The sequence below is a fragment of the Podarcis filfolensis genome (genome assembly GCF_964270895.1).
Source record: "Podarcis filfolensis genome assembly, chromosome: 9".
NCBI lineage: Eukaryota > Metazoa > Chordata > Lepidosauria > Squamata > Lacertidae > Podarcis > Podarcis filfolensis.
The window spans coordinates 5,148,424-5,170,947 of NC_139610.1; the positions used below are offsets into that span (position 1 = coordinate 5,148,424).

At 43.1% G+C, this 22,524-nt stretch overlaps 1 protein-coding gene across 10 annotated transcripts in view; it reads right to left on the reverse strand.

Moving 5' to 3' along the window:
* Positions 1-753: 753 nt before the first annotated feature.
* RGS12 (regulator of G protein signaling 12) overlaps positions 754-22,524 on the reverse strand; it is an 81,014-nt gene continuing 59,243 nt past the window's right edge. For 5 of the 10 annotated variants that reach the window (XM_083630071.1, XM_083630073.1, XM_083630074.1 and 2 more), the window contains 4 exons: positions 19,772-19,842; positions 18,818-18,971; positions 14,327-14,935; positions 754-1,334 (listed from right to left, as the gene is read on the reverse strand). In XM_083630071.1, coding sequence (XP_083486197.1) covers positions 979-1,334; positions 14,327-14,935; positions 18,818-18,971; positions 19,772-19,842 — 1,190 coding nt within the window. In that variant the 3' untranslated portion in view covers positions 754-978. Of the gene's footprint in view, positions 1,335-12,558; positions 14,936-18,817; positions 18,972-19,771; positions 19,843-22,524 lie in introns of those variants that run through there. The other 5 variants (XR_014551928.1, XM_083630075.1, XR_014551929.1 and 2 more) reach the window with 5 other exon arrangements.

Here is a 22,524-nt window from a genome sequence, read left to right on the forward strand (position 1 = left end):
ATTTACCATACTTATTTCCCAGCATGGAAGTTGATATTCAGCCCATGAAAGACTAGAGACTGGTTAAATGGATCTGTGGATTTAACATGCAGGTTTTAACAAAATGTAAATAGAATCAGCTGAGTGGGTGGGTAATAATTATTAGGCTCACAGCAGACATCTCCCTCCTGCTGATTCTATTCACATTTAACAACAACAACAACAACAACAACAACAACAACAACAACACATTAAACAACATACTGTATTTAACTTCACATCTTGTTGGCCTTAAGAATTTTAAAGGTTTATATCTGAAAGGGAATACCTAGAGAAGTTCAGGTAAGGGACCTTCAAGAAGTGTGATCTTTGTGAATGAGAATGGAAACTGACTTTATACACACTGCCCAGACTATTATGCAGAACAACCTTCAGATATTGAACTTCTTCGAATTTTGCAATGCAACTCTCACCCCAAGAAATTACTAAAATGCATATTTTATGATAAAATACACTTATAGATGCTTACGTTTAGAGAATACATATTTATAAATGCGTATTTTGTGACAGAGGTGCCATCTTCTTAAGGGGATGGGGAGGCCCAATGTGATGCCGTGTGACAGCTCACACGATGTCAGGGAGCAGAGCCAAACGCCCCTTGAGTAGTGGCTCAGCTCAGCCCCCTCAAAAATACCAGGGGGGGGGGAGAGAACTGCCTCGGTCCCTCTGAGTTGGCATGCCTGTTTTGTGAGAAGACACATTCAGAAATATGTATTTTAAAACATATTTATGTACTGATTTGTGTATGTTTTTCCAGTAAATTTTATAACAAGGCTGTTGTTTTTTTGGTGGATTTTTTCAGATGCTGTCAACAAGTTTCGCTGTCTCCTAGTAAAAGGGAATTGTGCAGCTTGTGTTTATGTTCCAAAGGCAATAAATGTACTAGCGCTTGCAATGACCTCAGACAATGAAGTGTCTGGAGCCATGCATATTGCAATTTCATACAAATGTTGCTTCACACTCCTCATCCTTATTTTTCTCGCTCTTAGCAGCAATAAAAGATGGAAGATCTGATGTCCTGTAGACACCTGTTCGCATCCTCCCTCGGCAAGATTTTAACTCTGCAATGCAGCCTTCAAAACTGAGGTTCCCTTCGGATTCACTACAAGACCAGGCCAGACCATCTTCTGGAGCAACTCTATCCACATCTATTACACAACTTACAGGGAGTTCATTTCTGAACATTTCCCCCCTAAATTCAGCAGCGATAAAGTCATGACTAGTTTTTTTAGAACTTTGTTCATAAAGGTTTCCTCCAGCTACTTGCACATCATTTTTCTTTCTGTGGCTCACACCTAGGAAAAAAAGGGAAAGAAAGAAACAAAAAAGGGGATAATATTTATTATACTTTGCTTTACACAAGTCAAATTTTACAGTCTATCACGTTTCAACAGCTTGGGTATTTTGCTATCCTATTTTTGTGGTGCAAAATACTAAAATTTTATATATCTTGAGCTGAGTCTGTAGAACTAACTTTGTGACTTTAATTGTAAATTTGTACATTGCTTTGCACATCTGTCACGGCAGAAAAAGTAATGAATATGTACAAAAAATGATAAAAATATAAATGCATTATTTACAAACTTCCAAATAATAGAATCACAGTAGGCCAGGATTCTCATTCGAAAACATGTGATTAGAATAATCAAACATAGCCATAAAAGCAAATAATACAGTATAAGATCTTTGGTAATTAAATCACCATTCCAGTTCCTTATGTATCATTGAAGATTTCTGAGAGTGAAGGCAATTAACAAAATGTGGGATATATTCAGCCTCATATAACCAACATGCTTAACTCTAATTATTGCATGGAGGGGTTAAACCATAGCATTTTCTGATTTTAAATCTCTGCTGGGGCTTTCTCACCAAAGAATACTTGCCCCAAACCTGGATCTAGTCATCCAGGGAATTCTCCTTTTTTATTTTATCATATCTACATTTTTCCGTTTTACCAAATACAACATTAACCAACACAAACAGACTTTTAAAAGCCAAGTCACCCTGTCAAGAAAGCTGTTCAGTATTAGCAGCTTAGTTTCTGGATAAATTTAAGCCAGAAAGGGTCCACAATTCCTTCCGTAAGTAATATATGCAACCCATTGCATGCTTACATGGGAGTAGATCCCACTGAACACTGTATGACTTGCAGCTACTTAATGTTTTTATGCCTCTTATGTCTTCACTTTTAAATTACTTCTGCATCTGCAGCTGGTAAGGAATTGTTCTTTCGCAGGATATGCACAGTTTTACTGAAATAGCCTTGGGGACTCATGTCTCAGGCCCTCCATTTTTGTCTGGGAATACTTTCCCCATATAATGCAAAATAAGCACATAAGAGATGAGGCTACTCCTCCGCTTGCTTACAGGAGGTCTCGCTCAAGGCCATCCTCCGGTGGCACGCTGGCACAGTTTACAATCAGGCTGGGGGAAAATAACCCCTTCCCTTTTCTCTTTATGTTGGAAGGGGGTGGGGAAAGCTGCATGGGAATGCCTCCAAGTTAAAAACTTTTGGAATAGAGTATTCTCCATTATGAGGGATGCGGGTGGTGCTGTGGGTTAAACCACAGAGCCTAGGGCTTGCCAATCAGAAGGTCGGCGGTTCAAATCCCCGCGACGGGGTGAGCTCCCGTTGCTCGGTCCCAGCTCCTGCCCACCTAGCAGTTTGAAAGCACGTCAAAGTGCAAGTAGATAAATAGGTACCGCTCCGGCGGGAAGGTAAACAGTGTTTCCGTGTGCTGCTCTGGTTCGCCAGAAGCGGCTTAGTCATGCTGGCCACATGACCCGGAAGCTGTACGCCAGCTCCCTTGGCCAGTAAAGCAAGATGAGCGCCGCAACCCCAGAGTTGGCCACGACTGGACCTAACGGTCAGGCGTCCCTTTACCTTTTTATTCTCCATTATACCCCAATTACAGGCCAACCCCTTTCTCCAAATCCTGCCTTTTTTGTTGTTTAGTCGTGTCCGACTCTTCGAGACCCCATGGACCAGAGCACGCCAGGCACTCCTGTCTTCCACTGCCTCCCACAGTTTGGTCAAACGATTCTATGATTCTATGTTGGTAGCTTCAAGAACACTATCCAACCATCTCGTCCTCTGTCGTCCCCTTCTCCTTGCGCCCTCAATCTTTCCCAACATCAGGGTCTTTTCCGGGCAGTCTTCTCTCCTCATGAGGTGGCCAAAGTATTGGAGCCTCAGCTTCAGGATCTGTCCTGCCTTAGCCCTACTATCTTTGGACACAGACTTAGGCTCCATGATGTGCCACAGCAAACGAGTAGGCTTCTTACTGACTGCAGCACGATTAGCAATAGCTCAGCAATGGAAGAACCAGACTGAAATACCCCTGAACACATGGCAGGGGTGAAACTAGCCTTGATTTCACCTGGGTCTAAGACCCAGTTGGGCACCCCCCCCACACGCATTTGCATACACACACACACACACACACACACACAGGCAGGGAGCCTTAATGTTGCCCCTCTGGAGGTTTCACCTGAGAGGGAGCCTGGCTAGCCCCCCGTAGCTATGGCCCTGCATATGGGAAAATAATATCTGGGCTACAGCAATGTCTGAGCGTCTCACCAGACATAGGAGGGCAATTAAAGGCATAACAAATAGAGACACCCTTCCACAAACATGGACCCCTTTCTTTAACTATGCTAATGACAACAATCAAGAACTTCTTATACCAACTGCTCAATATTCTCAGTGGAGGGGTTGCATTAAGTAATAGGTTTGATTGCTGAATGTGTAAGTATATGTCTGGAGGCAATGGATAGTGATTATTGTATTTCCATTTGTTTACAATGTGTAAAGTACAAATTTATAAATAATAAATTTTTTTTATTTATAATAAGTAAATTTGTTAAAAAGAAGAGATGGGGCTATGACTGACAGATCTCAGAGCTAGTTTTGACTTAGCATGGGCAAAGGAAGTTGCATTTTGAAAGTTTATTGCACACAAAAATCAGGAAAAGATGAATGCCAGGCCACAAATTTATTGGTTAGCAAAGGAACTGCAGCAAGCTCCTCATATTTAAACATTGCAATATTTAAATATGTAAAGCCCCATCCACCAGACATGGCAGTTCTTCCTTTCTTCCTGCCCTGTCAGACAACCTTAGTTCAGAGCCACAGAGCAACCTCTAGTTCTGTTCCTGGCTCCCCCTGGCCCCCACACCCAGGGAGGCTGTGGGGAGGCCCACCATACACCCCTAAGCCAGTTAGTCTTCAATTATGAGACAGGCACGCAAGCAACCACAAGGCTTACATTCCCTCATCCTTTACTAGGCTGATGGCTGATTATTTTCCCCTCTTCCAAGTCATCCAGTGGTGTAGCAGAGGAACAGCACAGTTCTAGGACGTTTCTGAGTAGGACCAATGCTATCATCTGCTGGTACACCAGAGAAATTATTGGATTCTCCTTGCTGCAGCAAACGAGTGGGGTGATGATGAAGCCTTCAAATTTGTTTATGACACATTAGCATAAATTGGAAAATGAGGAAAATAACCAAGCAGAGGTTAGATTTCCTCTACTTTGATGGGGTTCATAGTTTACATGAGCAGGTTAAATGGTAACCCTTCTTTCCAAGATTATTTGCTTTTCTAATGAAGAGCTAAAGAAAGGCATAATCAAATAGGTCACTTTCAGTTTCTTTCTAATTTTCCCACTTTACATTGTCGTATCAGTTTGTGATTTATCTGTTTTTGTAAAAAAAAATAATAATCATTAAAATCTAGCAGTGTTATAGTGAAAATTTGTCTTCATATATTCAGTTTTGCCTATATACACATTTTTCAAATCAATTTTTCCTTATATAATGCATTTTTGTACGCCATTTCCACTAATAAATGCAAACTTTACCCTGATTTCTTAATTTCAGTGCACATTACATGGCTGGAGAAATGCACTGCAAAATTCAGAGAAGTGCCCATTTTGCAGGGCGGCAGTGTTTTGCGTTGTGTATTGTTCTGGAAAATGCTGATCAGGTAGGTTTGCCTTTGAATGTGAAGCCAATTGAATTTCTCTGCCTTCCCTAGCTAAAGGTTATGTATCACTTGACTGAAGACCTTTTGTATAAGTCGGAATATATGCAGTCAGAAGTGGGGGCAATTACTTCCAGGTAATTTACAATTGTAGCCATGCTATTTCCAATAAATTGGGTGATGTGCTTACGTTATGTGTTGATTTGTGCAGCTCACCTGTTGTCAACACAGACTGTACATTCACTGAATGCCACATGTGAACTGCCACTTTCAGAGGTGAGCAGCATGGCGAAAAAGGAATGGGCCTTTTTGTTTTGCTGCTTTACAGAGGCTTTCCTGCCAATGAATCTTACACTTTTCCAGCACCAAAATCTTAGCTTTGGCCAGGCTTTCCCCCCCTTTCTCTTACACCACTGCCTTTTTAAAGTTGCTCTGCTATTTCAGCCATTTGTTATTGTTGTTGTTCTTTATTTGATTTTTTAATATCACCCTTTATCGAAAGATCCCAAGGCAGTGTACAATATTAAGACCATATTTTATGCAGCATCAATAAAATAATAATAATAATAAGTATAATAACAGACAGCATAATAATAAATTAATCTTAGTAACAGTTGCCCCCCTACCCCACCTACAGCTTTAACAAGCTATAGAATATTTATTGGCCAAAGACCTGGGTAAAGAGGAATATTTTTCCCAGTGCTTAAAGGCATGTAATGATGGCACTAGGTGAGCCTATCTGGAGAGAGCTTTCTACATTCAAACATGTGATAAAATCCTACCTGCAGTATTCTGAAATGATTTCCTCCCCCTAAATTTGTAAATTCATCCTCATTTTCTCTCTTGTTAACAGCTTCATCAGTCTTCCTTGCTGGTTAGGACTTAACAGTGCAATCCTATACAATCCATATATTGTAAACTACCCTATGATTCTCAGAAATACCGTATTTTTCGCTCTCGCTGCCCGGGCTTCCTCTTTAGCCTTGCACAGCCTCCTGCGGCTGGAGAGGCGCACGGCTAAAGAGGAAGCCCGGGCAGCGAGCGGGATGGATCGCGCTCGCTGCCCGGGCTTCCTCTTTAGCCTTGCGCAGCCTCCCACGACTGGAGAGATTGCGCAAGGCTTTTCTAGAGGAGGGAGAAGGGACTGACTCCCTTCTCCCTCCTGGGGAAAAGCCCGCAAGAGCCGTGCGAAGCTTGTGTGTGGCTCTTGGGGGCTTTTCCTGCTTGCCTCCCCCCCTGCATTCGCTCCATAGGACGCACAGACTTTTCCCCTTAGTTTTTAAGACGGAAAAACTGCGTCTACTTAGAAGTAAGCTGCGTTGAGTTTAACAAGACTTACTCCCAACTTAAGTGTGTACAGGATTGCAACCTCAATTAATTATTTTCTATAAATAGAAAATCAAAATGTCAATTCTTCAGCCTGAACAGGCATGAAAGCCCCTGAACTTTCCAGGTGCAACACTCACAAATGAAGCATTCCTAGGGGGGCTCTTTACCGACCTGCTCTGCCAGTCCTCCCTCCTTTACGCATGTCCATTGAGAAATGGATGATCCAGGAATTCCAGACTTCAACAGTAGGCTCAATAAACTTTTTGCCAATCTGAAAGATAATTGGATGAACTTTCTGCACAAGAAGATATGAAAAGAAGACCCGGAGACACCTTGTGGGGAAAAGCTTCTTAACATCCACCTCTCAGTGTCATGCGGCTTGAGAGGACTGTGTAGGTCTGATTTTCTTGGGATTTGGAGGAATCACCCGTGCATTTACAGATGCAAAGATGGAACACAACTCCCAACTCCCACAGCTTGGACCCCATGCCTTGCTGCTTCAACAGCCCTGAGCTGACTGCGCAGTTCTTTACAGAACCAAAGTAATACCCTATTTAATCACATAGAACCCTGGTCTTTGCAGGAAAAGATGGTGAAGAGTGAAATAAGAAGCAGGAGCAGAGGATCGGGGTGGCTGCAAGAGGAGGTGGAGGTGACACAGGTAATCTTCTCTCAGCAGATAAATACAACCATCTACATCAACCTCTTCTGAACCACAGTATAATTTTCTTGTTTTCTTAGATGCTTGTACTGCTGCAGTGTTCACAGATGCTTGGTTTCTTTGCAAGGGAAGAGGATAAAGAGAGACCAGGGGGAGAGGATCAGGGTGGCTCTAAGGAGAGGTGGAGGCCACACAGGTAGCCTTTATTGCAGCTTATTATCCAAGGTACGATACTCATTTATTTAGTTAAGTTGTTTAGTATTTGCACAACTGCAGAGTTAGAAGTGCCCACTGATTTTTTGCAAAGGAGGACAGGGAGAAAACAAGAACAGGTGGAGGAGGCATAATGGAGGAGGCATAATGTTTTTCCCATCAGAGAAGCCACTGTGACAAAAGAGACTCCTTCAGAACCAAGGTAAGATACTTTATCAGTTCAATTGGGTGCTAGGTATTTGTAAAACTGCAACTCTTAAGTGTCCACAGTATCTTTGCAAGAGAGGAGGATTGGGAGCAAACCAGAATAACTTCACCATGCATCCCTGTGACCTCTTCTCCTGTTTGCCCTACCTGACGCAGTGGGCATCTGCCATTGCTGGAATAGTCATTCCAAGCTAAGCCCCTCTGTGTGAAGACTTCCTATTTCTGTTGATGAAGTGCAAGGCAGGCTTCTGTGGCAGTGAGACCCTGAGGCCATTTCAGCCTCATTGCCTTTTCCTCAGACACATTACACAGGTTGATTTAAATCAGAAAATAACTCACTGATGTGCCGAACTTTGGAAATCCCCCGTTGCGGCTGCAATTGCTGGGTGCTGCCTGGCAGGTGCTAACTTGTGACAGGATATTCTCAGTGGTGGCTCCCCATTTGTGGAATTGCCCTTCCTGGGGAGTTGTTTCTATCTTTCTCATTATCAATATTCAAGAGGCATTTTAAAAAGTCCCTGTTCACCCAGGCCAGGAGTCTGATGGCTGAAAGATACAGAACCCAGCAACCTTGGAATTATTAGGCTGTGAGAGTATGTGACTGTTTTGAAATGTTTCTTTAAATGCGTTTAATGTTTTTAGATGTTTGTAATTGTTTTGTATATATTTTAAATACTTTTTCATTTTTTAAACATGTATTCTTTTACCCTTTTTCTGTTTGTCAACCAGAGCTCTATGGGGAGCAAAGGAGGTGCAGAGATAGAAATAAAATAAAGAAATTAAAATACCCCTGCCATTGATGACCCTCCACCTCCCATTGTATGTTCCACTGCCAGTTGCCCCTCTTCCTGCATGTTTAGGCTTCATTATTATTTTCCTTTGTCATCCCAGGCAGGAGAATCTCAGCCTGCCCCTGTAGCTGTTCAAGGAACACACAGATAGAAGCATTATGTATTGGGAAACATACTTAGAGCTGTGGAGATGTGCAGGTGCACACTGAGAAGCAGCATCTAATAATAAGGATTAATAATGACCACATATCAGTGAAATGGAGGCTAAAATGTTCTTCCCACAGATTCACTGTAAGGCCAAGGATGAGGCAGAGGAGGAAGGTTTAGAAAAAAGTGCCAAATAGGTTTTGCAGGAAGGAAGCCACTCTTGCTGATATCAAGACTGTGCAGCTGGTGCTCATGAGATGATAGGCAGGAGGAAAACACAGTAACTAAAAAAGCTTGGCACAAATCTGCCCTGAGAAAGCCTGGAATAAAGGGCCAGAACTAGCAGTATCAACACAAGTGGGGATGAACATCATGTGCATCATGAGAAAGCATATAAGTGTGTGGAACAGGTCTCGGTGTTTCGATTTCTGGGAATGGAGTTGAGAGATGACCTAACCTGGGGAGAAAACAGCAAAGACCTGATGAAGAGAGCACAGCAGAGGTTATATTTTCTGAGAATCCTCCGGAAAAATAATCTCTCAAAGGACCTGCTGATGGCAGTTTACCATTGTACCATGGAGAGTGTATTAACTTATGGTCTGTGTGTGTGGTTTGGGAGCTGCACGGCCAGGGAAAAAACAATGCTGTCCAGGGTTGCAAAGGCTGCAGAGAGAATAATTGGGTGCACCCTTCCCACCTTGGATCAAATCTATGCTTCCAAGTGCCGTAAGAAAACTGCAGAGACAGTGCAGGATAGTGCACACCCCGGAAATGATCTCTTTCAGCTTCTGCCTTCTGGAAGAAGGTACAGAGTTATAAAGACTAGGACTAGCCGCCTGAGAAACAGTTACTATCCAAATGGGATTTTGGTTTTAAACGCAGTGTAAGGTAGTCTCTATAGTATATTGTATTCAGTTATGGGGTATCAGAGTTTTTAAGGGGCTAACCAGGCTGGGATAGCAGGCTTGTTGGTTATTGAATGTCTGCTGTAGATTTTTTTCAATTTTGTTGTTCTAGATAGGTCAATGACAATAAATATTATCGTATTGTACTGGTAAAACACAACACCCACTCCCAAGTGAATCAAGCCTAACTCTTGTAATCCTGAACTTTTTCAATCTCCCACTCGCTCACCTCCTAGCTTGCTTTGAGGGACTATCATTGGGAAGGAAAAAGGGCAGAAGAATTTGCATGCTTCTTGGCAGCATCAGCCCACTGGAGACTGCAAAGAAGATGAAGATGCACTGGCTAAAGTTCAGCAGGGGGGGAGGGGGGCAACTAGTAGGATTTGCCTTTCCATTGTTTTCTGCTTTGTTTTTTATTCAAGCTCACTATAGTATCTGCTCTGAGTATCTGCCTGAACAAATTCAGATCTGGCTGTCAGGTGGGCTTCTGTCCTGTACCATCTGACCCTTCATCCTGCAGACAGATGCTGCTGCAGCTTCTCAGTCTGAATTTTGCTGCTCTGGGCCAGTCTCATACTCAGCTGTTCCTGTTCAAAGAGGACTGAGGGGTCATCCTGTACTTCCGCCCACGTCAAGGACAACTGAATAAAATTATGTCAGCTAAACCTTTTGCGTCAGTTTTTAAATCTAGATCAAGAACTACTGCCACAATTGTGGCAGATTCAGAGATGGACACGACCTGCTCCTGGAGGCCATTATTACGCCCATTTTTCCCAGGCCCAGAGTATGAGGAGTATTGCTTCAAAGGTTTCTGGTTTTTAGAGAGATCCAGAAAAGCTAAAAGGATCACATTCCCCTTGTTTGTCTCCTGTTGTAGCCTGTTTACCAGAGTGATTAGATCCGGAATGGATCAAGACAACCTGTTTCCTCTAATTCCCCAGACCTACTGGGATGCGGGTAGCGCTGTGGTCTAAACCATTGAGCCTCTTCGGCTTGCCGATCAGAAGGTCGGTGGTTTGAATCCCCACGACGGGGTGAGCTCCCGTTGCTTGGTCCCAGCTCCTGCCAACCTAGCAGTTCGAAAGCACGCCAAAAAGTGCAAGTAGATAAATAGGTGCCGCTTTGGCGGGCAGGGAGGTAAACGGCATTTCCGTGCGCTGTTCTGGTTTCGCCAAAAGCGGCTTAGTCATGCTGGCCACGTGACCCGGAAAAACTGTCTGCATAGCGGACAAACGCCGGTTCCCTCAGCCTGTAAAGCGAGATGAGCACCGCAATCCCAGAGTCATTTGCAACTGGACTTAACTGTCAGAGGTCCTTTACCTTTTTTACAGGGACTGGAGAAATCTCTCAGCATCCCCCCCCCCACAGGGCCTTTGATCTTCCTCATTTATAACAGATTGAAATATAGGATCTCTTAATGGGGTTCTTATTTTCAGATAAACCAATGTCCTCAATTCTTTCACTTTGGTAGAACCAGCCAAGGTGGGGGCATTATATAATTCTGCCCCAGTTTTATCTCAGCCACCTTCCAGATAGATATATGTCCCAGCAGAAATTATTTGAAGCTACTTCTACCAGGTGGTGAACAAATTCACACTTTTGCCTTGTGAATCAAAAGTTGAAACTGAATATAGAACAGCCAAGCTGTCAAGTGCAGATGGCATAGTTATGAAGCCTCTGCTTTTAGTCAGGTCATACTACCCAAATGTTTCACGACCACCTCCACAAGCTTCTCTTTTATAGAGGCTTGATAAAAAAAAGGTTTCCAGAACAAAGAAATAAAAGGGCAATCTGAGAGCAACAATGAAGCCGTGTGGCATTATACTTCAAGAATGGGAACTACTGGCACATGATAAAGCAACAACAACTGCAAGTCATCTATGTTGGAACAGAGATATCAGAGGTACTAGTGTGAAAGTGCCCGCAGTAGAAATCTTTTCAAGAGCAGCTTCAGGGCAATTTGAGCTGGAGTCCAATACCTGGGGGGGCACAGACTCCCCTGCCCCTGTTATAAAGTAAAGTAAACCACAGAGCCTAGTGCTTGCCGATCAGGTCGGTGGTTCGAATCCCTGCAATGGGGTGAGCTCCCATTGTTCGGTCCCTGCTTCTGCCCACCTAGCAGTTCAAAAACACGTCAAAGTGCAAGTAGATAAATAGGTAACACTCCGATAGGAAGGTAAACAACGTTTCCGTGCACTGCTCTGGTTTGCCAGAAGCGGCTTAGTCATGCTGGCCACATGACCCGGAAGCTGTACACCGGCTCCCTCGGCCAATAAAGCGAGAAGAGTACCGCAACCCCTGTGTCGTCCGCGACTGGACCTAATGGTCAGGAGTACCTTTACCTAACATGTATGCCAAGGCAGTCTGCCTGTTAGTAAGGAGCTTTAATAAGTGCTTTCTCTCATACCACCCCAATCCTTCATTGTGAACACCTGGGGAGATTCTCTTGGTTGTGCTGCACTTTGGAGAAGTACATTTGGCAGTAACCAGAAAGAGTAACAGAGCCGTTTAGACAGTGGAAGCACGTTCCTTGGGGGTTTTTTAGCAGAGGTTGGATGTCCAACTGTTATGCATGATCTAGTTGAGATGCCTGCACTGCAGGGGGTTGGACTAGATGACCCTTGGGGTCCCTTCCAACTCTATGGTTCTGGGAGGCCCTTCTCTGTGGCAGCACCAACTCCCCCTTTAGCTAAGTGTTTTAGCACCTCTTGAAAATATGCTTATGCTCAAGGCTTTTGCTGGGATCATAACATTATGTTTTAATTTGCCCTGAATCACAATTTATTATTTAATTTGTGCTTTAAAGTATAGATGTTTTGTACACTGCCTTGCCGTATGTGAAAGGCAAAATAAATAAAGGCTTAAATAAGCAAATAAATAGGGATGCTGGGAGACATGGACAACACCATTTCATAAATGCAAATATAACAGAACAAATTCTTTCAACATTTTGCAAGTATACAATTTTGCATGTTTTATAAAAGAGTTTAATACGAGTCAATGGTACAAGAGACTTAAAGGGGGCTCAAAGAAGAGATAAAAAGGGGAAAGAAATTTGCAAGCACTAAATGGATAATGAGGTTTTCATGACTTGCTATAGAATGCAATATACATGGGCCCTGGTCAAGCTATCTGTGAGAGCTCAGATTGCATTGCCTCCATGGAAATAAATTGAGAAGCTACTTTGAGGAGGGTATTTCCCCAATGATTTTCGGTATGTCTCCCAATTGCATTTAGATCTGCTTCTGCACATTAAATACTTTTGAATAAGAAAAAAATGAATTAACGAAGAACAGAGTTTATTACTCTTTGTAGTGGTGGGAACTCAGATACAAAATATATGCAGAAACTACATTAAGGCAGCTACAGAATAAAAGAAGATAGAAACAACAAAAGCTGCAGCTCACGGGAAGGTATGGCATGCACTAAATACAGGTCAGTTTGAAGATTTGAAAATATTCACATATGAACTCCAGTTTAAAAATAAGACAGTCTAACTTGTAAACTCCCCCTTTAAAACACACATGCTCTAACTATAGATATACACAAATGTACACAACCAGGCCACAAAATACACTTCATGTATTATCATTTGGACATAGCCAATTACAAGGTCATTTGATGTTTAATTTCAATAATTTTTATGGTAGCATATATAAAAACACTGTGAAAGACATAAACCTTTTCTGATTTTTCAGAGTAGCAGGACAGAAGAGTTTGGCTGTCATTTGTTAGCACGTGACAATTAGGCATGTGAAAATCACTAAATAAGTACAGGTAAGAAACAAGAAATAAGCAGTCAAACCGAATGTGTTTGCATTCTACAAGTCATGATTCTACTTGGTATTGGATTTATGAAGATAAATACAGTCAGTTGCATCAGAGGTGGCGATCCAGCCCTTGGGCCCATGTGCAATGGAGACAGCAGGAAGCAGTGCAGGCAGATTACTTTCTCCCCCGCCCAGCACCACATTCTTACCAGGCATATGGCAATTACTGAATTTCTGTGCCTTCCAGCAGATAATCCAGCTGCCCATACTGATATCTGCCTGCTGTGTGCAGAGGGGTGGACTCTTTGGGGAGGGGGGATGGATCTTCTCCCAGAGGCAGGTGTTATATATCTGGGATGGTGAGACATATCCATCCAGGCCTCCCTTTCCGGCCACCCCCAGTCTCCCCCTCCTCCGCACCCTTCCCCAGCCCTACACTTTGCACCTTCCTTGAGTGTTCTTGTCTGGCTGCTTTGTGTGCTTGAATTCTGATAATGCTTCTTGGCTGCCTAGATGGAGGGTGGAGATGTGTGTATGTGTAAAATCAGCCTCCTGGTAAAATTTACACTAGCTGCTCTGCCCACTTTGCCTCTGCCCCTGCCCACCACTGGCATGTGCAACCTCAAGGGTGGTCCAGGAGGAACATGTTACATGTGATCCTCATCTGGTATTTGCATGTGTCTTTAGAGATGAGTATCTATGAAAAGTTGTCTGCATGTGCTTCGCGAGGACGTGCCCATGACTTCCAGCAGAAATGTGGGATCCAGGCTGGTCTTTCCCTTTCCTCTTCAAGTCTTTATAATGGTATACAGCACAAAGAGGAAGCGACAGCAAATAATGCATGCATATGCGTGAAAAGTGTGTCTTGGAGATTTAAATGGAAAAACTATGTTTTGCAAGGCTCTTCCAAACAAAAATGTATTTATTTCCAACATGCAAAATGATCGTTGAGGCTTTTTATGAGTGCACAGCCAAACAAGTGATACCACATCTGTTCTCAATTTGGAGTTTGTGTGCTTAAAGCAGCCTGTAGCTCAGGCTGGCTGGTCCGGAACTTGCAGCTGTCCGCAGTGTGGACAGACAGGAGGGGCCAGAGTGGGGTGTAGACAAGGGTCACAGAGGCCAAATTGTGTGCTACCCCTCAGAACTACGGTCTGTACATGCCCTAAAGACAGGCTTCAGTTGCACTTTTCTGCATGTTGTAAACAGATGCAACAAGTGCTGAAACAAATGTAATGGGGAATCATTTCTTATTAAAGACATTTAAAATCTGGAAATACCTGATTTGGATTTCTCATGGGTAGTTTTTTCCTGATTATCTGTTAGTGACACGGGAGGTGGATACTTGGCTCCTGCAAGAGTGTTTTTGTCTGAAGAAGAGGGTGGAGATGGCAGCAACGTACTGTTAGGGCTGTTAATGTCTCCCTCAGCCACCAGAGTCAAGTCTGCTATGTTCTCATCCTCAACAGTTTGTATGCTTTCAGCCTGCAGTTCTTTTGATTGCCTTTTCCATATGGCGGCATCCTGCGAAAGCGGAATCGGAGACAGTGGGGCACCAAAAGGAACACTGCAAGTCTTCTGGCTGCTGCAAGTTGCCAGCACAGCTGGTTTTTGCTTGCTTCCAGAATAAGCCATTTTGACTGCGGAGCTTTCACTACTGTTTTTCATGACGTCCACTTTGCCACTTAACTGTATGCATTTGTCCTTGACATCAGGATGTGCAATTCTCTTGTTGCAGCCTTTAGACCCTTCGGGTGTAGATGAAGAAGGCCTAGTCCCACAGGAAGGCAAGTGAAGAAAATCAGGCAGAACCAAGTCTTCTTTTCTCAGCAGCCCTCGCTGGTCATCTGCTCTGTTACTTTGCACTTTTGATATAAGTTCAAAAAACTCTATTGCAAGAAACCCAGAATAGACCCATTAGTCAATACCGCAAAATTTCATGACACCACACAATCATTTTTTTCTTAACTAGACACATTTGATTCACCCACCATTTACCAACAACACTGAAAAAACAACAAAATCTAAAACATCTGCCCACTTTCTGAGCTGAAACTCCTATAACATTATAAATAAAACTAAAGTTTACAAGTAACTTTAAAAGACAATAGTAATCCTAAATCTCTGATGATTTTAATAGGTGCATGTAGTAGCATATTTTTTTCTGGTACCAGTTTTTCATATTATACCTGCCACTTGTAATATTTCATATGAAAGATGCCATTTCACCCTGCTTGTATTAAATACATTGAGAAAGAATGAGGATTGCTTTTCTCCACTGGTTACAGGGGGAAAAAACATATCCACCTACTGAATCTGAACACAAATAGGGAAAAAAATGTGAAGAAAAAATGCACAGAGTGACACATAGGCATTTCATGTGAATACCAATTCTAACTGCAGTAGGAGATGGATAGAAAGTTAAAGCCTCATCTGTCCAGGACCCAGGCAAGTTTCACAAATGAGCAGCACTCTCTGGAATCCAGAAACCACTTCCACATGCCAAAAGCAGAACTCTGAATCTGCCCATTGTTGCCTCATGCAACTGGCATTCACAGACTAGCAGTTGCATGTACATAAGGCATCGCCCATAGCCCCACCAGGCATGCTGCTGCCACTGCCGCTGCAAAAAAGAACCAGGCACTTTTAAGCCAGGACCAGGCATCTTTATTGCATGTAGTAGATGGTATGCATGAGCACCCCTTGGGTCACCATGAAGCAGGTGTGATCCTTTAAGTGAGTGCATGCAAAAAAGAGAGAGAAACATTCAGTGTGCACACCAAGCTCATGTGCTAAAAACACTTGCGGAGGCATGACGGATGTGCTGCCATCTTTGCTGACACATTCTCCACCTTCCTCTGCCCTCCCCCCAATTAACTAGGGCAGGGGAAATGAGAGGTAAGGAATCCTGGTAGTTATTGCCAAGGAGGGAACAGGGCCCACATATGCCAACACACCTAGCAGAAATGCTATGCTAATTATGTCCATTTCCATCAGGAACAGGCTTTCCTGCCAGGCACACTGGGGCATAAACAGCTTTGTTCTTAGCCTGCTTGAGCCGGCTACAAGTAGGGCCCTTACGGAACCGAAATATTCCTAGTTGCAGATGATGAAATGTCACTATATTTTAGCACAGAATTCTATGCTCAGTTTTCATCATCTAGAAGACCTTAGGATTTGAAATGTCTGCTTTGCCAGTAACATCACACTGGTATCTGGGTTATGTTGGACACACTGGCATAATGTAATGCTCTATGTCTATGCGACCATCACATTTTCTCAGTGAGGAATAGGCTTAGATTGAAACCTAACTCCAAGGTTTGTTCTTGGTTTGCTAATTATTTTGTACATTTAAGGGGAAGCAAACTACAGTTCTGGTTTGGATGACACAGGAAACCTTGGTTTGTTGCGCCTGTTCATGCTAGAAGAGGAGCAAAGTGGGTATAGTAGAGCCGCACACACCCACACTGTGATAATGTTAACAGGCCAGGTTCACACAAGAGATATTACAGAGTCAAGGGGCTATTACTTTCCAGCCATTTCCAAAAACAACTGGGGATCTATCTATCTATCTATCTGGGGATGAAAAAAGGCTAGTTTAGATCAGGTTGGGCTTTAGAACTTTTATACTGTTCAGTCAAAAAACAATTATGTGCAGTTCTTTTAATGTTCAATCTCATTCTTGGTGGATTACAAATGTGAACCCAATTACAGAACACTCACAGCAGCATTTAAACCCCTGACAATGTGCCGTAACTCAAACGGCATGGCTTGGGGCTTTAGGTCTTTAGGCCTCAAGTCGTGGGTGGTTAGTGCACTTGATCAGTTAGTGACATGGCAATTATACAGAAAAGAGATTTTGCACAAAAAGGAACACTTTGCACGGTTTCACCGCAGAATACATATGGGAAGAACAGATTGCTAACATTTCTCTTTTCAGAATGGGCAGTGCGGGGCACCCAGGTAAGCAAGCGATACCGTACTTCCAAGTATGAATGCTTCAAATTCCTTCCATGTCCTTCCCTCCGCCTTTGGTATTGTCCACTGGGTACTGGCTAAATTGTATTGACTAGCCATCCCTTCCTCCTTCAACACTGCCTTTCACACTGGGTAAAGCATGCACTGTGCAGAAAGGGTAGGAAGAGCTGGCAGCCATTCTGCAAGCAGGTAAGTGCTCTGTTGGTGGAATGCTGATCAAACATTTTCAGGAGCACAAATAAACCACACAGAACAGAACAAGCAGTCACTGTAATGAGTTTCATTGCAACTCCTTATGGGAAAGGATAAATATTAGCTCAGTTACTACAGTCTCTCCCCTAAGGGGTGCGGGAGGCTGAGAGATGGGCATCTCGGTCCAGGGACTATGTGGATACTGCTGCTGACCATTGCTCATCACTGTTCCTGTGTTGCTCTTGGCTCTGCACAGGTAGATGTTCAACAGTTGCAGAAGTAAGGATGGTTCGTATTCCTAATGTTAAGTGTGGTTCTGGCTGTTTATTTATTTATAAAAATATTTGTAGACTATCCCAGCTCCCAAATTTTACAAAATTAAAAATTAAAAACAATACTGTTCCTCTGTGCGGTTGCTAAGCTTTATGTTCCAGTTGGGATCCTGCATCTTTGCAAGCTATTTCAAGGATGCTGTTGCATCAGTGAAGGAGGGTGAACAAGCCATGGAGTGAATGATGCCTGTTAAACTGCTGTCTGTCATTGAACTTTCAAAGGCATGTGACTCCTGCCAGGGTAAGAAAGTTGGCAACCCCAACCATGTGTCTACCTTTCAAAACCTGTCCATTATTGCTAGGGCACTATCTTGTAAGCACTGCCTATCAGGCAAATGACAACAGGCTGGTGCAGTGCTCCTCTGATTCTCAGAGCTTATGTACTCCCTCATTGTGCCTCTGTGTGGGGTGATCTACACTTTTCCGGTGGGAGATCACATTTAGGATCCAAATTGGGCATCTTCTGTGCTGTTCGCTTGGGCTAGACCTGCCCCTGGTGTGCATGGCTGGGACTACGGACCGCTGGCTGTGGAAAGGCAAATGCCTCATGATGTGTCCTTCTGCCTGTTGTGGCTAAATGGCCAGAGAGCTGCTCTGTGCTGTACCAGTTCTGTGTGCTGCCTCTTTTCTCTCTGATACGTGGGCTGCTGACAAGACATGCAAATGGTGAAACATAGCAGGACTCAAACCTCCCCCAACCAATGAAACCATGGCTTGTTGCTTGTCCTGGTTCCTCCATCTGCAGCACTGGCAAAAGGATGGTGGGTTTTTTAAATACAGCTTTGCTCCATCAGCAAGTGGCTCCTTTCCCTCAGGAACTCTGGGGGTTTATTATTCAGACCCCTTCTCACAAGAGTGTAGGCTGGGGTGGGGTAATCTCATGGAAAGTTCTCACATCCCTTTGCTCCGCCCCCTGCACTGCTAATGTGGGGGCATTGTGGCCATGCTGTTCTGTGATTTGTGAGCGCTGGTAATGTTGCCATAGATACTACTGGGCGAGTGGGTGGCACTATTTCTATGTTCTCCTTTAGTTAGTACTGCTGTTTTCAATTTGGCTGCTGAGAGCGCATTCCTTCACATGCATTCCAGAAGCCTTTGCTTATAATTAAAGGTAATTCTAGAGTAGGTTAATTTATTAGTAACATCACCACACTGCTGAAATTTATAATACAACCTGCTTTCTTCAATTATAAAATGAACTAATACCACTGTTTACAAATGTTTGGTTTAAAAACTAATACTACTGCATATACTAAAAAAGTGACATACCCTCTGCTTCGTCCAAATTAATTTTCTGACTTTTTTTTTTCCCCGTCTGTGCAATACATTCTTCTCTGTTTGCTAGATGGACATCCCTAGAGCTTTTTCCACTTTCTCCTTTTATTTTAATAGAATTAGACTTTCCTAGAGTTCTTCCCTCTCCCTGTATTAGAAGGAAAGTTAAAGGGCTACTTACTTTTACATAATACTACAAAACGGATGCAATAAATTGTTGATAAATAACAATTATTTTGTGCACAGAGTTGTGATTAAACATAGTACAAGCATTTTCAGTAAACCACAAACAAAAAGAGAAGAGAAAAAAGAATTACATCTACATACAAAAAAAGCAACATGCTCATTTTGAACTGTAGAGTTTATGTCTGTCTTTGGACCAAACTCCATTTTATTATATATAGTTGCATGTAACTTTCACCCAGCAACGTCTCTCTTTGCCCCCATGAAAATCTGTGGAGACTGTGACTTTGAGCAGAGCACTGGTTGGGGTGTGTGGGAGGAGAGTTGCTTTAACCCTTTCTTTCATAGTCATTTTCCAGCTCTCTGTGGGGAAGAGCAGCCAGGGATGATTTGAGTGGGGAAACAGTTCAAGGTTCTCTCAGTTCAAGGTGATTCTCATCACCTTGTGATGTTTCACTCACAATTGCAGCCCCCTTTAGATGCTTTGCATGGGGGAAAATGTGGGGAGGTACATGTAACTGCATATAGCATGTGTTTTGGTCTTCAAGGACAGATGTCAGAGAACAGAAGACAGGGGCATGCACTGGTGAAAGCAACAAAACAAAGCCCTTACATACGTGAAAGGCAAGACATAATCAGCCGAAACAAACACTAAGCAAATGCCATTAAACATTTGGGACATTCTTTTCATCCACAATTTCCAATCTGGGAAATAAACCAAAACCTGGGAATAATTGGAGCGACAAATAATTTCAAGAAACTTACTGTGGGTGCTTGAAATCTTGCATTAGGAGTTATAGCTGTACTGTGTTTTAATGGTGCCCCCTTTCCCTGGTCTGTGAATGATAGAGATTTTAAAAATAATAATTACAAAACCTGGTTTTTTTTCTGTAACAAACGTATTTAAATCATACTAGTTTATGACCAAGAATTTGGGGAGAGAAAAGTTTACTGGATTTTACCATTTTCTGGAGGATATCCCCACTGACTTTCATGACTGCTATTTCAGTGGCCTGGATCAATTTGAATGAGTGTCATAAACTAAGACAGAAATTACTATGATTATTATTTCGATTTCTTACCCACCCTTCACCGGGGTCCCAGGATGGGTTATAACAATTGTGCTGGACCTTGTCTATCCTGGATTTCTTGCTGGCTAGCTGCCTCCCTTTATGTGACTTCAAACTTCTATTATTTTGGTTCCTACTCAGTAAGATATACTTTGATTTTATTTCCAACCCAGCTAATGTTCTCTTTCCAAACTTTTATTTATGGGGCAGAGCAACAGGAACCAAAGAAGTAGAACTGGTGCTCCTTCTTCTACCCAGAGTCTTTTTCAGAAACAGTCTGTTGAGCTACTCAGTTCTGGGTTTTCTAATGTAGGCAACCACTTACCACAGAGGATTTGGATTTCCCTACAGGGTACAAAATAGGGACGCGGGTGGCGTTGTGGTCTAAACCACTGAGCCTAGGACTTGCCGACTGGAAGGTCGGTGGTTCGAATCCCTGTGATGGGGTGAGCTCCCGTTGCTTGGTCCCAGCTCCTGCCAACCTAGCAGTTTGAAAGCATGTTGAAGTGCAAGTAGATAAATAGGTACCGCTCTGGCGGGAAGGTAATGGCGTTTCCGTGAGCTGTTCTGGTTTCACCAGAAGCGGCTTAGTCATGCTGGCCATATGACATGGAAAAACTGTCTGTGGACAAACATCGGCTCCCTTGGTCAGTAAAACAAGATGAGCGCCACAACCCCAGAGTCCGTTTGCGACTGGACTTAACTGTCAGGGGTTCTTTACCTTTACCTTTACGGGGTACAAAGGGGAGTTTGAGGAAGACGTTTAGGACCCTAAATCTGTCTGAGCACTAGGTGCTTTCAGCCCTACCTCTCAGTGGAAAAGTGGAGGCACCTGAAGCAAAGATGCCAGTTTCAGCCCAATGTTCACAAACATCCCCAAGGAAGGTTCAGACAAACTCGGTCCCACATTGAAAGACAAAGTAAAGAGTGTTGTGGGGCTGTGTGGGCTCCTTCCCCTATGTGTGCAGCCAGCATGTAAAGGGGTTCTGCATCCATACTGATGCAATGATTTCATGTGATCTGTATGTTGAGTGAAGTGGCTCGTCTAATATGAAGATTGGAATGCAGCTATCATTTGGCTTTTGCAATTCCCCAGATTTTGCACTGTAGTTCTCAGCTAAAAATAGATGCCAAAATTGCATTAAAATGTACTTACAAAACTGACTGATCCATCCATCCCTAGATAAATGCATATGGCCCCTCCACATATCAGCTGAAAATGTGTAGAAATTGGGGATGTTGCTAATACATTCATTATCAAAGGGGCACAGCTAGCCAATGTGACTAAAAGCCATAGAACGGGGTGGGATATGTCAAGCTGTGCAAATAAACCTCCCCTTTCTGAGAAAAATGCACATACACACAGTTTCACAGCCCCATAGTTGTTCACAGACATAATAGAACATTTTAAAACAACAAACTAAAATCAGCAACATCATCTAAACAAACAACACGGAACAAAATACTGGTGTTCAGACAGCATGAAAAGCACATCTATACAGAATTAACAAACTTTCTGATGACTAGGAGGGAAGGGCCTAAACAGGCCTCTGAGAGAGGGAATGCCAGAGCTTAGGCACTACTACGGGGAAAGTCGTGTCCCAGGTACTCACCAAGTACAGCTCAGATGGTGAAAAGATCCAGAGCACAAGATCTTACTATCATGAGGGTGGGAGTAGATGATCCTTCAGATATCCTGCACCCACACTATTCAGGGATTTCAAAGTAACAGCCAGCTATTTGAACTGGGCTCAAAAACCTACAGGGAGTCGATGCACAGCAATGGAGTCCCAAGATCCCAATAAGGGGTCCTGTTAACAGACTACCAACAACGCTGTAAACCAGCTGATGTTTACAAATAATCTTCAAAGTAGATTTCCCTTGCAAAGTGTAACCAAAGAATGTATAATAGTGGCCAGATCTGCTTTCTCCAGAAAGTTGGTGACCTAGCCAAAGCTTATTAGCCACAGTCACAATCTGAGTCCAGTAGCATGCCCAAACTATAAACCTGAGCTTTCAGAGGGAGCACTAACAGGCTGAATATCTATTCCCAGATTGGCTTTCCCACTGACCCAAACCACCTGTGTCTTGCCTGAATTAAGTCTTATCACATCACAGCCTCCAAACACTGGTTTAGAGTTTCAATTGACTCCCAAGTGCCTGATGGAAAAGAGAAATAGAACTGGATGTGAACTGCATACTGATGACACTATTCTCCAACACTATGGACAACTTTTCCCAGTGGTTTCTTACAGATGTCATGCAGGCCTCTCCAAGTGGTTTCATGTAGCATGGGGAACACGATGGAACTCAAATGAGCAAGTCCCTTCTGGGATCTGCCCTCCAGTTCACACTGGAACCAACACCAAACAGTCCCCACCAGTCAAATCTGTCAAAGCAGTCTAGAAGGATATCATAGTTTATCAGATAAAAAGTTGCTGAAAGGAC